This window comes from Phocoena phocoena, chromosome 11, assembly GCF_963924675.1.
Source record: "Phocoena phocoena chromosome 11, mPhoPho1.1, whole genome shotgun sequence".
Lineage (NCBI taxonomy): Eukaryota > Metazoa > Chordata > Mammalia > Artiodactyla > Phocoenidae > Phocoena > Phocoena phocoena.
Genome location: NC_089229.1, coordinates 25356975 through 25371276, shown reverse-complemented (window position 1 = coordinate 25371276; position 14302 = coordinate 25356975). Strand labels below are relative to the sequence as shown.

General features: G+C 35.6%; 1 protein-coding gene across 3 annotated transcripts in view; it reads right to left on the bottom strand.

The window, feature by feature from the left end:
- Positions 1 to 3889: 3889 nt before the first annotated feature.
- Positions 3890 to 14302, bottom strand: part of NTN4 (netrin 4) — a 107316-nt gene continuing 96903 nt past the window's right edge. Inside the window, exons 8-10 of one of the 3 annotated variants that reach the window (XM_065886937.1) lie at positions 13252 to 13320; positions 10313 to 10483; positions 3890 to 5306 (exon numbers count right to left, since the gene is read on the bottom strand). In XM_065886937.1, the coding sequence (XP_065743009.1) occupies positions 5170 to 5306; positions 10313 to 10483; positions 13252 to 13320 (377 nt within the window). In that variant the 3' untranslated portion in view covers positions 3890 to 5169. The remainder of the gene's footprint in view (positions 5307 to 10312; positions 10484 to 13251; positions 13321 to 14302) is intronic. The other 2 variants (XM_065886936.1, XM_065886938.1) reach the window with 2 other exon arrangements.

Here is a 14302-nt window from a genome sequence, read left to right as displayed (position 1 = left end):
ATATATAGAATGGATAAACAACAAGGTCTTATTGTATAGCACAGGGAACTATATTCAATATCCTATAATAAACCATAGGGGAAAAGAATATGAAAAAGAATGTATATATATGTATAACTGAGTCACTTCACTGTACATCAGAAACTAACACAACTTTTTAAATCAACTATACTTCAATAAATAAATAAATAATAAATAAATAAATGAAATGGCCAATGGAGAAAATGGTGCAGTTGGCATCATCTCACGTGAATTCCTTTCTGAATGCTAGGATCCCCTTTTAGTGGTTGAAATACGGACTCTGGGAATTAGAATGCTTGGGTTTAAACCCAGGTGTCACAATTATTAGCTGAGTGTCCTTGGACAATTTAGTCTCTCTGTGCCTCAGTTTCCTTATCTGGGAAATGGAGGTAATAATATGTCCTTTACGTGTGCTTAGGAGGATCAAATAAGAATAACACATGTAAAACATTTTGAAAAGTGTCTTCTTAATTATTGATTTCTACTGATATATTATCTTTCTTATTTTTTATTCACCACGTTTGAAATCCTTGACGGTACCCTGGCTGAGGAGGGGGTGTCCAGGGTGTCTCTGGGTGGACCATGTTGTTCACACTGTGAAAATTTGCTGACAGTGGTTATTTTTCTTTCTGGGAAGCAAGTTTCCCTGCCTGGCTGCCATTCCTCTCTATTCAGATAAGTGCACTATGATTTGATCATCCCCAGTAAATCTTGGAGAGCTTTGGATTTCTAAATTGACTCATTATTAATGATCACACTTTGGAACACAGCCACCCACCTGTGACTACCTAGTAAGAAACTAGAGATGTGTTCAGCATTTACTAAAACTCTCTCTTAACAGAACATGCTTCTCAATTCTGGAACTATCTATTTGGCCCCGTGCATATTTCTTTCTCTCTCACTAGTATTTTGCTTTTTTGGGTCATTCACCCTATGTGAGTTGACTAATAATAAAGCTGAGAATTTGTCATTTAAAATATTGCAGGTCTCAAACACAGTCAGTAATGCTCAAGAAGTAGAGAAATGTTTAAATGCCTTTGGCGCAAGTGTAGGAAAGCAGGAACAAGGGCATCGGTTTTCAAAAAGTATTCTCAGACAAATCATTCTCTGAGGTTTAAAAAAATCCGTCATGCAAGGCACACACCCTTTTGCTTCTATTCCATTTTATCATACCAATCTCCCTTGCAAACTTGAGGTTATTCATAAATATTTTCCTTCCAAACTGTGGGAAATAAATCGTGAGTAATTTGGCTCTTTGATAAAGTTAGGTTAGGGGACTGCTTCTCATTGAAACAATGAACACAAAGGCGATTCAGTCCTGGGGCCTCTGACAAAACTCTCAACAGCCAAGGCGGTGTTCGTGCTCCTTGTTCTCAGGCATTCCAGAGCAGTGGCAAAGGGACAGCCAGCACAAGGAATTTTCAAGGGTTTTTTTTCCCACCCTTCAGAGTAGATAAGTCTCTAATCATTTAGAAAGGGACTCGTTCTGCAAGAACCCAAAGTATCCCAAAGAACTATGTTTACCCGCAACAGGCCTTGCTCTCTGTTTAATATAGCCAGATGCACACTGCTTTTTGGACTCGCCATCATATCCCTACAGATTTGACCTCACTATTAAAAGATTATCCTGCGATTGAGAATTTCCATTGCATCAAATACCAAATATTAGTAACATTCCTCTATGGGGAAAGTGATGTAATAAGAAGGCATAGACTGGGTTGACCTCAGACAAATTATGCACATAGGTATGTGGAGATTATGCAACTAATCTGCTGGCTAATAAAGCCCCACAGTACAGAGAATAAAGCTCTGGGGGCAGAGACTTTCCCACTAGCTCGTGAAGGAAGTATTCATGTTCATCTGAAGCCATAGATGGAAGTTTTATGTGATTCTGTTGCCTTGGTACTGTGATGGTTATTTTGAAAGATGCCAAGGGTGAGAAAGTATACAGAAGTGTGGCAGAATGATGGAATGATGGAATGGGAGTGGGGTCAGGGGGCGGCTTGCTCACATTTCATTTTGTTGTTTACTTTTACAAAGAGGAACATGAGGTTCCTTCTATTTTTCTTTCTCTTTCCTTTTTTTTTCACTTTGGAAGCCAATAATGCTCATAGGAAATTAAAACTGCAGTGAAAGGGCTGCAAATGATTTAAGAATCAAAAGATTAAAAAATGATTATAACAGTGACCTATGTTTTTGGAATGTTGCCAGAAAAGGTGTTGAAACAGCACCTAATGAAGATTCTAATCAAAAAGACTGGAAAACCATATAGGGGCCCAGCAATTTGGTAAACTATCTAATTAAACTTTCAGTTATGATTTTGCTTGAACATACTTTAAAAACAGTTGATTAAATTTTAAGTGTTTAGGGCTTCCCTGGTGGTGCAGTGGTTGAGAATCCGCCTGCCAACGCAGGGGACACGGGTTCAATCCCTGGTCCGGGAAGATCCCACATGCCGCGGAGCAACTAAGCCCGTGCGCCACAACTACTGAGCCTGTGCTCTAGAGCCCGTGAGCCAGAACTACTGAAGCCCACACGCCTAGAGCAACAAGAAAAGCCACCGCGATGAGAAGCCCGCACACCGCAACGAAGAGTAGCCCCCGCTCGCTGCAACAAGAGAAAAGCCCGTGTGCAGCAGCGAAGACCCAACACAGCCAAAAATAAATAAATAAAATAAATAAATTTTTTAAAAAATTTAAGTGTTTAAAAAATAAATTACAAAAGCAGTACGTGACCAATGAAAGAAAGTCAAGCAATGCAGACATATGCAAAATACGAGGTGAGAATTCTCTTTCCCCTGCAGGGGTAAATACTGCTATAATCTATCTGTCAGAACTTTTGAGATGCTATACTATTATAAATGTGTTTTGGGGGTGGGAGCTAATACTATAAGTATTGTTCTGTCATTTTCTTTCACTGAATAGTATATTGTGGGCATCTTTCTACTCTTTTAAAAAATAGACATTATTTATATTCTTTTTAATGTGTAGTAGCTATTTTATATAAAGTGAAATGGAAAAGAAGGCAACCTGGCAATTTTGAAACTTAAGAAAATCCTATATCTGACATACTTAAAGTATTTTTCTTGGTATGATGTACTTACCACCATGTTTTATAAGTTGCTTGTAAATGATGTCTACTAGTTAGCATTCCATCTATGAGGATAAGATAGGAATAGGTAAGAAACTAAGAGATATGCTACAGATTATAAAAGCAGACTTCATAAGAGTATGTATAGTATAATTCCAATTCTATAAGAAGTATGTATATGCATACAAAGTAGTCTAGCAGCATCTACACTAAACTGCTAACAGCTATTATCATGATTGTTGAAATATAGGCATTTTTTTTTCTCATTATGGTTTTCTGTATTTTCAACAGTGAACTTTTATTACTTTTTAAATTAGTTAAAAAGTAAATGTAAGGGCTTCCCTGGTAGTGCAGTGGTTGAGAGTCCGCCTGCCGATGCAGGGGACACGGGTTCATGCCCTGGTCCGGGAAGATCCCACATTCCGGCTGGGCCCGTGAGCCATGGCCGCTGAGCCTGCGCGTCCGGAGCCTGTGCTCCGCAACGGGAGAGGCCACAACGGTGAGAGGCCCAGGTACCGCAAAAAAAAAAAAAAAAAAAGTAAATGTAATATAAAAAAATGCAATGCATCTGATGAAAAAGTTCACGTCCAACAGCTACAGAAAGTAAACCCATCTGAATTAGCTTCCACTCCATCCCCAAACCCTAGAATATAAGAGTAGAAATACCAGGTCCTTATTTGATTTTCTTAGTTTAAGGAAATAGATTTGAGTTCCCTCATTAAGAGAAGGTAATCTTTAGCATCAGTGAAAGAGTTGATCAGGAAGTGAGGCAAAAATCAGGAGATCATATTCCTTTATTACATATATGAAATATAAAAAATTAACAGAGCAATATATATATATATTTTGCAAGTCCACAGGACCTCAGGAAAAATATGTTCTGTATGTGAAGTTAATCTTATGGCACTGTGGTTCAGGTTTTATATATTCAAGTACAGAAGAAATGATATGTATAGTGGTTATGCATGAGTACAGAAGAGAAATAATAATGAAAAACTGTAATTTGGTGAACTATCACATACATTGAGTCAAAAAATGAGTGAATAGAATGACCATATACTGTTAATAAAGACAAGGAGGAAACTGTTTCCATATTCAGGTTTAAATACTAAACACAAAAATAAAACAAATTGTGTCTACAATAATTTTTGAAGTGTGTACAAGTGCATTGAAAATAAATGGGCTTTTAAAATTTAAAGTCCATTTTCTCTTTATCCAAGCATTTTCTACACGTATGACTCCTTTCTCTTAGAGTCTCTTCTTGTTCAGTTTTTTTTAAAGTTTCATCATGGCTGGTATCTGTGGAATCTAACCTCTATCCCAAAGCTGAGACTTCATGCAAACATATTCTCCTTTCAGGTTGCGTCTTCACATAGTTACTCTCAAGTGTTCAAGTTTAAAGAGTACAACTTCCACATTTTTTCCACACGTAGTGATAGTGCTTCTGTTTCAGCAGGTTTTCTTACGTGCCCTTTTCTTCTTTTTTTTTCTGTCAACGGCAGTCTCCAAACTTTCACAACACAAGTGGTAGGTAGTAAAGTGCTTTATACAATGAAATACTATATACATGTGGAGAGGTTCCATTTAACACCCCACAGACCAAAGTTCACGCACATCACACAAGAGAAGGCTCTTTTTAAGAAACACCTTTTCTGATAGTAGGGTTGGGGATTCCTTAAAATCTCATTAATTACTCCAAGTAGCACAAATATAAGTAATATATCTGAAGATGGGAGGAGTCCTTGTTACGTGCATTGCCCTTAATGGATTACTGCTAAATATCTTACTGCTATTAAAATATTCTTAATAGTTATGAATTTCAGAATGAGTCCTATAGAACATAGGTATCGGTATTGGATTTTTCATTCCACTTTATGAAACAAACTGTATTTAAACATGGGCCCAAAAGAGATAGGGTAGACAAGGGCCATGCATTGGAACATTTCTATATATTTTGGCACTAAAAAAAATTTCCAGTTTCATCTTTGAGGTCTCCTTTCCATTAAGTTTGTGTTTTGTACATAGAGAATTGCCATTATGTGCTATACACCTTTTCTGCTACTTGCACTCTCTTTTCAAAATATCCATGACTTTTCTTCCAAGAGATGGTTTCCAGTGCTGGACAAAACTTTTCATATTCACGACTAGTTTGCCTGTTCTTACATCCTCATGTCCTGCTACAAGGTACTCCAAACCTGAAAGAGAACAAAATTAGGGACTATGTAGTATCATAGTTTATTGAAGGGAGAGATGTGACTTTAGCAGTTTTATATATACATGGTTCATGGTTTTGTAAATTCATAGTTGAAATAGGGAGTCATATGCAATAATAGCTGACACTTAGTAAATATTTATTATGTGCTAAGTGCTCTAAATGTATTATCTCATTTAATCTTGAAAATAACCCTATGAAGTAGGTATTACCTTTCTTCTTTCCTTGTTTTACAAATGAGGAAACAGAGGCTTGGCAAGATTGAGAAACAGTGTTTGCCAGTAAGCAGTGCACGCTGACTCAAGTTCAGGCCTGTCTGATTGTTGAACTTTTACTCTTTCCCTCTATGGTGAAGAAGTGAGGATTCTGTGGGTACTTAACATGCTGCCACAGTTCAATATATCTTGGAGACTCACTATGTATAGTAGTGTATATTAAGGAGGACTTTATAAAAGTGAAACAATTATTTGGGAAAACGTATTGGAAGAGAGCTATGGATTATACAAAATAACACATATCTCCTATATAAAGTCAGTGTGTTTTTGGAATATAGAATGTTTGTTTGTCATACTTAAAAAAAAGATGAGACTTGACTAGTGCTGACTTTATAATTCAAAATTCTTTTCAGGCTTCAAGTAAAAATTTTGGCTAACAAACATAAAAATCCAAAAGGACAATCTCATTATCCATACATTAATAAAAAGAAATGTGATAATCTCCCTCGGTACATGTCTGTAGTAATATCAATATTAGTATTTTGAAACAATTTTCTTTAATATTATAGGGTAGAGCAAATAAGTAATTACATTTATAAAATAGAACTTTCCTATATAAGATCAAGAGACATATACTTTAAAACTCAAGTTAAGGGAAAACACAAGATGTTAAAATTCAATTGAAAATATCAATTTAAACTCATGGTTTAGTATATACAGTCTTGTTCATTCACTAAAATGGCTTTAAAAATGTCATTCCAGTGGTAATGAACACCTGTAACAAACATAACGTCTCTAATAACAGGTCTCACTAAAGACAAAACAAAACTAAACAAGGCTTCTTGAAGAAATGCTTTTTTTAGGTCCAGGGCAGGAAGATACAAGGTAAGCATGGGATTTCTTATTGTGCTAAAAAATGCAAGGAAGCTTTCAAAGCTTAATGGGAATCATTTTAAAAGGATACAGGAACCAGCAAGGGAGGGTTATAACTCGCCAAAGTTGTGATAATTTGAGCACCAAGAATGTAATAAGTGTGTGTGTGTTAATATACTGAATCAACAAAAATCCATAATTCCAAAGTGATACTCAAAAAATAGAAATCCAGAGAAAAATTAACTTGTCATCTTGAGACAGTTGTTAAAACCATTCCTTACTTTGGAAATTGAAAATTAAAGGAAAGAATTTAGCATTTATCGTGCTTTTATAATAGGAACTATATTTCATGGTAACCTAATAGCCCAGCTTGGGAGAGAAAGTCCTCTTACAGAATAATGTTAATTGATAAATGAAGGGAATTAGGTGAAATTAGAAAAACATCATTTCTCAAATTCTAATGAAATTATTCATTGAGGAAGGGATTGCCAATTGAATTGGTGATAAAATCATTAAATTGAATAGTTAATGGGGAACTGGATGTTTGCTTAGTGACTAAGTAACTCATACTCATTGTTTTCTAGTCTCAAAAGGGAACCCAATGGAGAGATCAGACTGTAATCACTCCAACCCCGGAGTCAAGTTTAGCAACCCTGACGGTGGGTCATCCAGGTACTATATATCTTGTGATGTGATTTAACGTGATGTGATTTAACATGAAGCACACAACAATATCTATGATGAATTCTAGACAAAATGTTTATCTTGAGTCTATCAAGCTTTTCTTTATGATTACAAGAAATATAGGAAGTAGAGAGACAAGCTAAATGACACCACAAAGAACCAACCAGACAAATATGGAAGGCAGGATAATCTACAGGACACCTGGCCTGGTTTCTTCAACAATAATAATTTCTTCAATACTAAAAAGAAACTCTGCATGAATAAAAGATACTTGAGGGGCTTAAAAACTAGATACAATGTGTGATTCTGGATTGAATACTGGCAAGGACAAACCACGTCTAAAGAATATTTTGGGATCAATTGGGAAATTGGAATATGATCTGAGTATTAGAGTATATGAAAATTAAAACTGAAGGGAAAGATAATAACTGAATAAAGTAGGTTGCAGAATGAAGCATATACTTATGATTTCATTTTTGTTAAAATATATACATATATATGTACGTAAGATGGATTATAAGGTATTTAAATTCTTTAAAGGGTAACCTTAGCTTCTTCATGAAAAAGAATCCCAATATTTGATTAACAGACTAGTTAAAACATAATCGTCTTAAAAAAAAAAACCCAAAACATAATCGTCTTGATATTGTTTGCATCATCTCTAAAATAATAAAATCCTCATTTAAAAATACGATAAACAATTTTTAGGAAACTTTCAGTGTTAAGTCTAGTATTTTAAATGAATTTACTTTGAAACTATAAATAGAACAAATATTATAGGAGTTTGCCATTACTTTGAAGTATAAATATAAATTAAACTAATAAAAATGATGCTGAATAAATCCATAAATTATGGAACAGCATCATGCCAAAAGTTAGCATGGAAAACAATGTTACCTGTTGTATCACTTACTAGCATTACATTTTATTTTCCTATCTCTATGCTTTTGACATCTACCTTGCTCTAAGTTTTTATTTATTTATTTATTTTTATTTTTTGGCTGCGTTGGGTCTTCGTTGCTGTGCGCAGGCTTTCTCTAGTGGTGAGTGGGGCCTACTCTTTGTTGCGGTGCGCGGGTTTCTTATTGTGGTGCCTTCTCTTTGTTGCGGAGCACAGGCTCTAGGCATGTGGGCTGCAGTAGTTGTGGCACGCAGGCTCAGTAGTTGTGGCTCACAGGCTGTAGAGCGCAGGCTCAGTAGTTGTGGCACATGGGCTTAGTTGCTCTGCGGCTTGTGGGGAATCTTCCCAGCCCAGGGCTCAAACCCATGTCCCCTGCATTGGCAGGCAGATTCTTAACCACTGCGCCACCAGGGAAGTCCCAACCTTGCTATAAGTTTGAGGGTGCAAAGTTTACTTTGTATCCATAGAGAAAGAAAATATAATACTTTAGTGCTAGCCTTGGTATTCTAAAATATATGATTGATGAATGAGTAAATGTATGTATGAATGTAGGAATGAATGAATTTGCAGGGATGCCAATTAGATTACTCCTTTTCAAAAGTAGCAAAGGAAATGTTGGCGTGTAAAGTTTCAGAGTTTTCTTATCAGCTTTCTTTGGCCTTAGCTATTGAACTTGTAAAATGGAAAAACAAAGTGAAATGAAAGAGTGTCTGGTTTTGCTTTGGCAGGTTCTAGTCTTTTCATCGAAGTGAATAAACATGTTTTCAAGAATTCTTTGAATAATTGTGCTTATGTTTTCAGTTGTGATGAACTCAGTTGATTCTTTTACTCTATTTGGCAGAAATCTGATTAGGAAGTGTAATTCACTTCCTGGAGGGTGGCTCAGATTGTCAAAGCTTTTGTTTATAATGTCTTACTAAAAAACTGAGTGGATTTCTTTCTTTGTCTTTTGCCAAGACAGTAGAAAGTGCTTATAGAAAGAGCCCCGGGAAACAGAACTTAAATTGATGACTCCTAGTCTCCGGTATTCAAAATCCAAGATTCTGATTACTTCATTTGTTCTTTGTAAACATATTTATTTTAAAATGTCTTTAAAATTTTCCTTATTAAAATTTAGATTAATTTAAATAAAATATGAAGAGGTATAAAAGGGTGTGAGAGATTAGTCAATGGTCAAAAGTCAAGAGAAGGGTGTGAGAGATTAGTCAATGGTCAAAAGTCAAGAGTTTTATATCACTGTGTAGATCGTTTAGGTTGTGGGGATAAAATAAAAATTGATAGTTTTTCTCTCTCTTTCTCTCACTCAGTTATCTATTTCTCTCAGATTTATTAACCAAAACCCATAAATGACTTCTTAACATAACTGTGGTTTCCTGGACTTAAATTTGAAAAGAATTAGATCCAGAACACAGATTATGCACCTGTTTCAGCAGTGCCATTAAGACACAGCTGGCAACTTCGTAAACAAGGAAATACAGAAGATTAAAAAATATATTATTTGTTTTACTAGAACTTACTCTGTGGGTATTTTGTTACTGTTATTTGGGTACTAATGGTAGGCCCTGGAGATAGTATGGTCAAAAATCTAAATCCCATCCTCAAATTTAATGAGGGAGACAGAAATAAGCAGCTTATGACGCAGTATGAGTGTACTTGTAGAGTGAACAGATATGAATCCCATCCTTACTTGCTTGCCTCTATGTCTGCCACAATGTTTTAAAGTGCACATTTTCTTCCACTCCAAGTTTCTCTAAGATTCTGTAGTTTTGTTGTTGTTTGTTTGTTTTTGCTGTTTCTAATTTGAAACCAAAAGGTCATTTAATGAAAAAGAAGATGATGAGAACTTGAGAGTTGTTTTCTATCCAGGAGAAACAGATGCTTCTCATGCAACAGTAAAAATGAATTCGATATTATTTGCACAGATGGAATTTTGCATTTGAACTTCCTTTTGGGAGCAAGTTCTAACCAGGGCATCATAATAGGACCTAGCTTTCCAATACAGTATTATTGGCAGATAAATTCATGAAAGTGCTTTCCTTGCTACTGACACCTGGAACCAATCTGAGACTTCTCTTTCAGGACAGAAAATACTATATTGCTGGATTTTAAAATATTTTACTTTTATAGAGCATGTGAAAGAGAAAAAAATTTTTGATGTCAGTTCAAAGAATTCCATTTGGATTTTCCCTAGATCAGATGGTGAAAAGGAGAGATACTCTTGCTGAGTTTATTTAGGTTGTGGTTCAGAGAATGTAGGACAAGCAGCAAATCAGCAGAAACATGGTAGGTAACAAGCTAGAAGAGACTAATGCTCACCAGGGTTGAGGATTGGACAAGTGCAGCCTCTGTTAGTCCATGATTCTGGATATAATGTTCGTTTTCCTCGTAAAATTTTCAATTTGGTGGATTTTAAGACTTTTTTAATCTTCACATTGACCTCAGCATGAGATCCTTTATCATGAGCTGATAAAATCTTTATTTTTAGCACTGTAACAACACAATTCCAAAAGTCAAAATGCATAGAATTTCATACTATCCTTTGAACTTTGAACAACTTAAATATGCATTTCAGAGTATAATGGAAAAGTAAACCAATGATAATGTGGAAATTTGCTTTAAAAATCATTAGGGATTAAGAGGTACAAACTACTATGTATAAAATAGATAAGCTACAAGAATATATTGTATTGTACAACACAGGGAATATAGCCAATATTTTATAATAACTGTAAATGGAATATAACCTTTAAAAACCGTGAATCGTTAGTTGTACACCTGAAACATATAATATTGTACATTAACTGTATATACCTCAATAAAAAGAAAGAAAATCATAAGGCTCATTGATTTTGCACTGACTTCATCTCATTTATCTATATTAATTCCTGTTCTTTCTTAACATTTTTCAACTGCTACTTCTGTCCATATCACTATGCTAAGAGAATATCAGCCATTTGCCTACTGCAAATAAATCTTAAACACATTCAGCTATCAAATCTAAATAGAAAAAAGATGCACAGGAAGTAGAATTGTTATCCTGGTTTTTATTTAGATTCTGACTATATTATACTCTTATAGCTAGCTTTGTGTAATGTTATGACAAAAAGCAAAATGTTACTGCCAGGACATATTTTACGTATTCTAAAGAGATTAAATAATATTATTGATTACTTAATTTTCTTCCCTGGTGTAATGCAAGCTGACTGGGATTAGGAAGCTGTCCTACGTGATGGCAGAGCTCCAGTTTTCAATATGACTCCTGATTCTATTATGTTCTTCCATCTATGAAATGGATGTGGATAGGGATCAAGTAATGGGATAAATTGGGGTGGGGAAAAACATAGACCTAAGGAACACTGAATGCAACGTTCTGTATTATTAGGAGAGTTCTTACTGGCTCATCTATATCTTGGAAGATGATGGAAGATTGTGTGTAATAAAAGAACCCTATCTTGGCTGGTACCATATCCTGAGAATATGGCTGTCAGATGGCCATGTTTTCTTTATAGAGTCACCAAATGCACCAAATTATAGATTCACCAAATTTTAGACGTCTAAGGGCTCTTAAGAGCTCATCTAGTCTTGTTTTATGTATGAGGAAGCAAGTTTTAAGTGAACTGCTCAAACCTGTATGCCTGATTGATTAGAGGTAGACTTTGGACTAGAACTCTGATAAGGTAAATGCATGCAGGGTACATATTGTAGTAGCCCCTCGCACATGGCCAATGCTCAATAAATGTTCACTATTATTTTTCTAGCTCAAAGAGAGCAGGAACCTTATCAATTCATTATTATAACTCAATAAATATTTGCTAAAAGAATAAAAATGAATCGAGTATCTTTTCTATTAAGTCAGAGAATGGGGAGGGGGAGACCATTTTTCCCCAAGTCTGTAGGTGTATTGCACTTAATAAGACCAAGATACTTCATGACATCATTAAAAGCATTCAAGTTCTCTTAAGCAGAAAATAATACAGTTGTATTAAAAGATATCAATGTGGTTGTAAATTCAGTCAAAGAGCTACTGAATCTATGTGATAATGAAAACCAGTTGATATTTCTATTGAACTGAATGACTTTGGACTAAATTGTCATATTTTTTTGCTTTTAATAGTAAATACCTTTCCCTCTAAATTGACTTTTCTTTACTGGGCACTATGCATTTCAAAAGTTTGCTTCTATTATTTAACCAAGTTGGCAGGTGAAAGGAGGGAAATATGCACATAATTTTAGATAAGATTTATGAGGTTTTTAACATTTGTGTTTTTATCTTTTATGAGAATAAATACAATGTTATCAAGAACCTAAACATTTTGCTTCAGAAATCATGACTTAAAACTTTCTCTTCATTGTAATGCATAAATAATAAATAATGCTGTATACATTATGGAATAATAAAAAGATTCAGACACTAGTCAATGATATGTTGGCAAGATAAGGCATCTTTAATATACTTAATAATAAACATAAAGCCATTTAGAATTTGAAGATAGTAACAGTCTTTACTTAGGGCAATGGCATTTTCCTTTGTCCATACACTGTATTTTCCTGGCATTTGGAAGGTAGAGGAGTCTAGAGTATATAGAGAGGGCAGGGAAGAGACTCAGGCAGAGACCTTGTCTCAAGGCCTCCCCACTATATTTCCCCTTCCTTCCCTAACACTGACTGAGCATCTAGTATGTGCAAGGTAATGTGCTGTGTGCTTTTCAAAAATCTCATTTCATGGGGAAGGTGGCGTCATCCCTATTTTACAGAGGAGGAAGTCTGGAGACATTAAGTTACCCACCCAATAAACCACAAATAAAACCCATGTAGGTCTGAGCCCAAAGCCTGAGCTTTTAGTCACTGTGAAATATACTACTTTAAACTGATTTCTGCCTAGTAGTACTACAGGATAAACTGGCTGAGAAATCATTTAAGTGGCTAGAGACTTCCCTTTTAGATTACTAATACAAGAAGCATTTATAAGAAAGGATTACGTGTCATGATTTTTTTCTTTTTCTTGTTTGCCTCTTTTCCACATAGCAGGATAACCCTGCTTTTGCTCTAAAGCCTCCTGCTCTCACCATTACATTCAACACCATCTCTATTAGGAGAATCTAGGTCAAGGCCAGACTACTATGTTTACTATTATTATATAAGACTAGTGCTTTGATTTACTGTGAATGTGATAAACCAGGCCACCCATTTCCTTAAAAACTTTTCCTACTTAGTTTGAATAGATCCTTAGAAGCATTCAAGCACTTCAAACTCACCGTATGAATATTTCATTCCACAGAATGCCTTGGAGTTTCTTAACACCTGTTCCTTACACTCACATTTACCTACAGAAAGTGAATGAACATGGTGTTAGTTATTTAGAAAAAAAGTAAAACAAAAAACAATCGCAAGTAAATTCAAGAAATCTTTGGAAGACTTTCAAAATGCCTTTGTACATAGTCTATAATAGCATTCTTATACTTATTTATGTACCTGTTTCCTCTCTAGACTGTGATCCTTGAGGACAATGGTTATGTCTTATTCATCTTTATATTCTTTTTTTTTTTTTTTTTTTTTTTTTTTTGCGGTACGCGGGCCTCTCACTGTTGTGGCCTCTCCCGTTGCAGAGCACAGGCTCCGGAGGCGCAGGCTCAGCGGCCATGGCTCACGGGCCCAGCCGCTCCACGGCATGTGGGATCTTCCCGGACCGGGGCACGAACCCGCGTCCCCTGCATCGGCAGGCGGACTCTCAACCACTGCGCCACCAGGGAAGCCCTCATCTTTATATTCTTAAAGCCCAGAATGGATACGATTTTCATTCTTTTTTTTTTTTGGCCATGCCGCTCAGCTTGTGGGATTTTAGTACCCCGACCAGGGATCAAACGCAGGCCCTCGGCAGTGAGAGCACAGAGTCCTAACCACTGGACCACCAGGGAATTCCCCAGGATTTTCATTCTTACTGATTTAACAATTAGATATAATTCTACCTCTTCCCTAACCCCTCCCCTCCTACCCTCACACATTGCATTTTATAGGCACTGAGTGGCATAACAGCAGGTAACATTTACTGGGGAGCACTTACTACATGCCAGACACTATTTTAAGTCTTTTACATTTATTTACTAAGTATTTATTTATTTATTATTTATTTATTTATTTTTATTTATTTACTATTTACAATAGTCTAAGATTCTAACAAATAGAAATTTGACAGGAATACAGAGATAAAAGGATGAGCAAAGAAATGTAAGAGAAAGAGGAGAGAGTGTTCATGGAAGAACCAGTTGTTCTGTTTATCCTGGGTACAGATTGAGTTGAGAATAATAG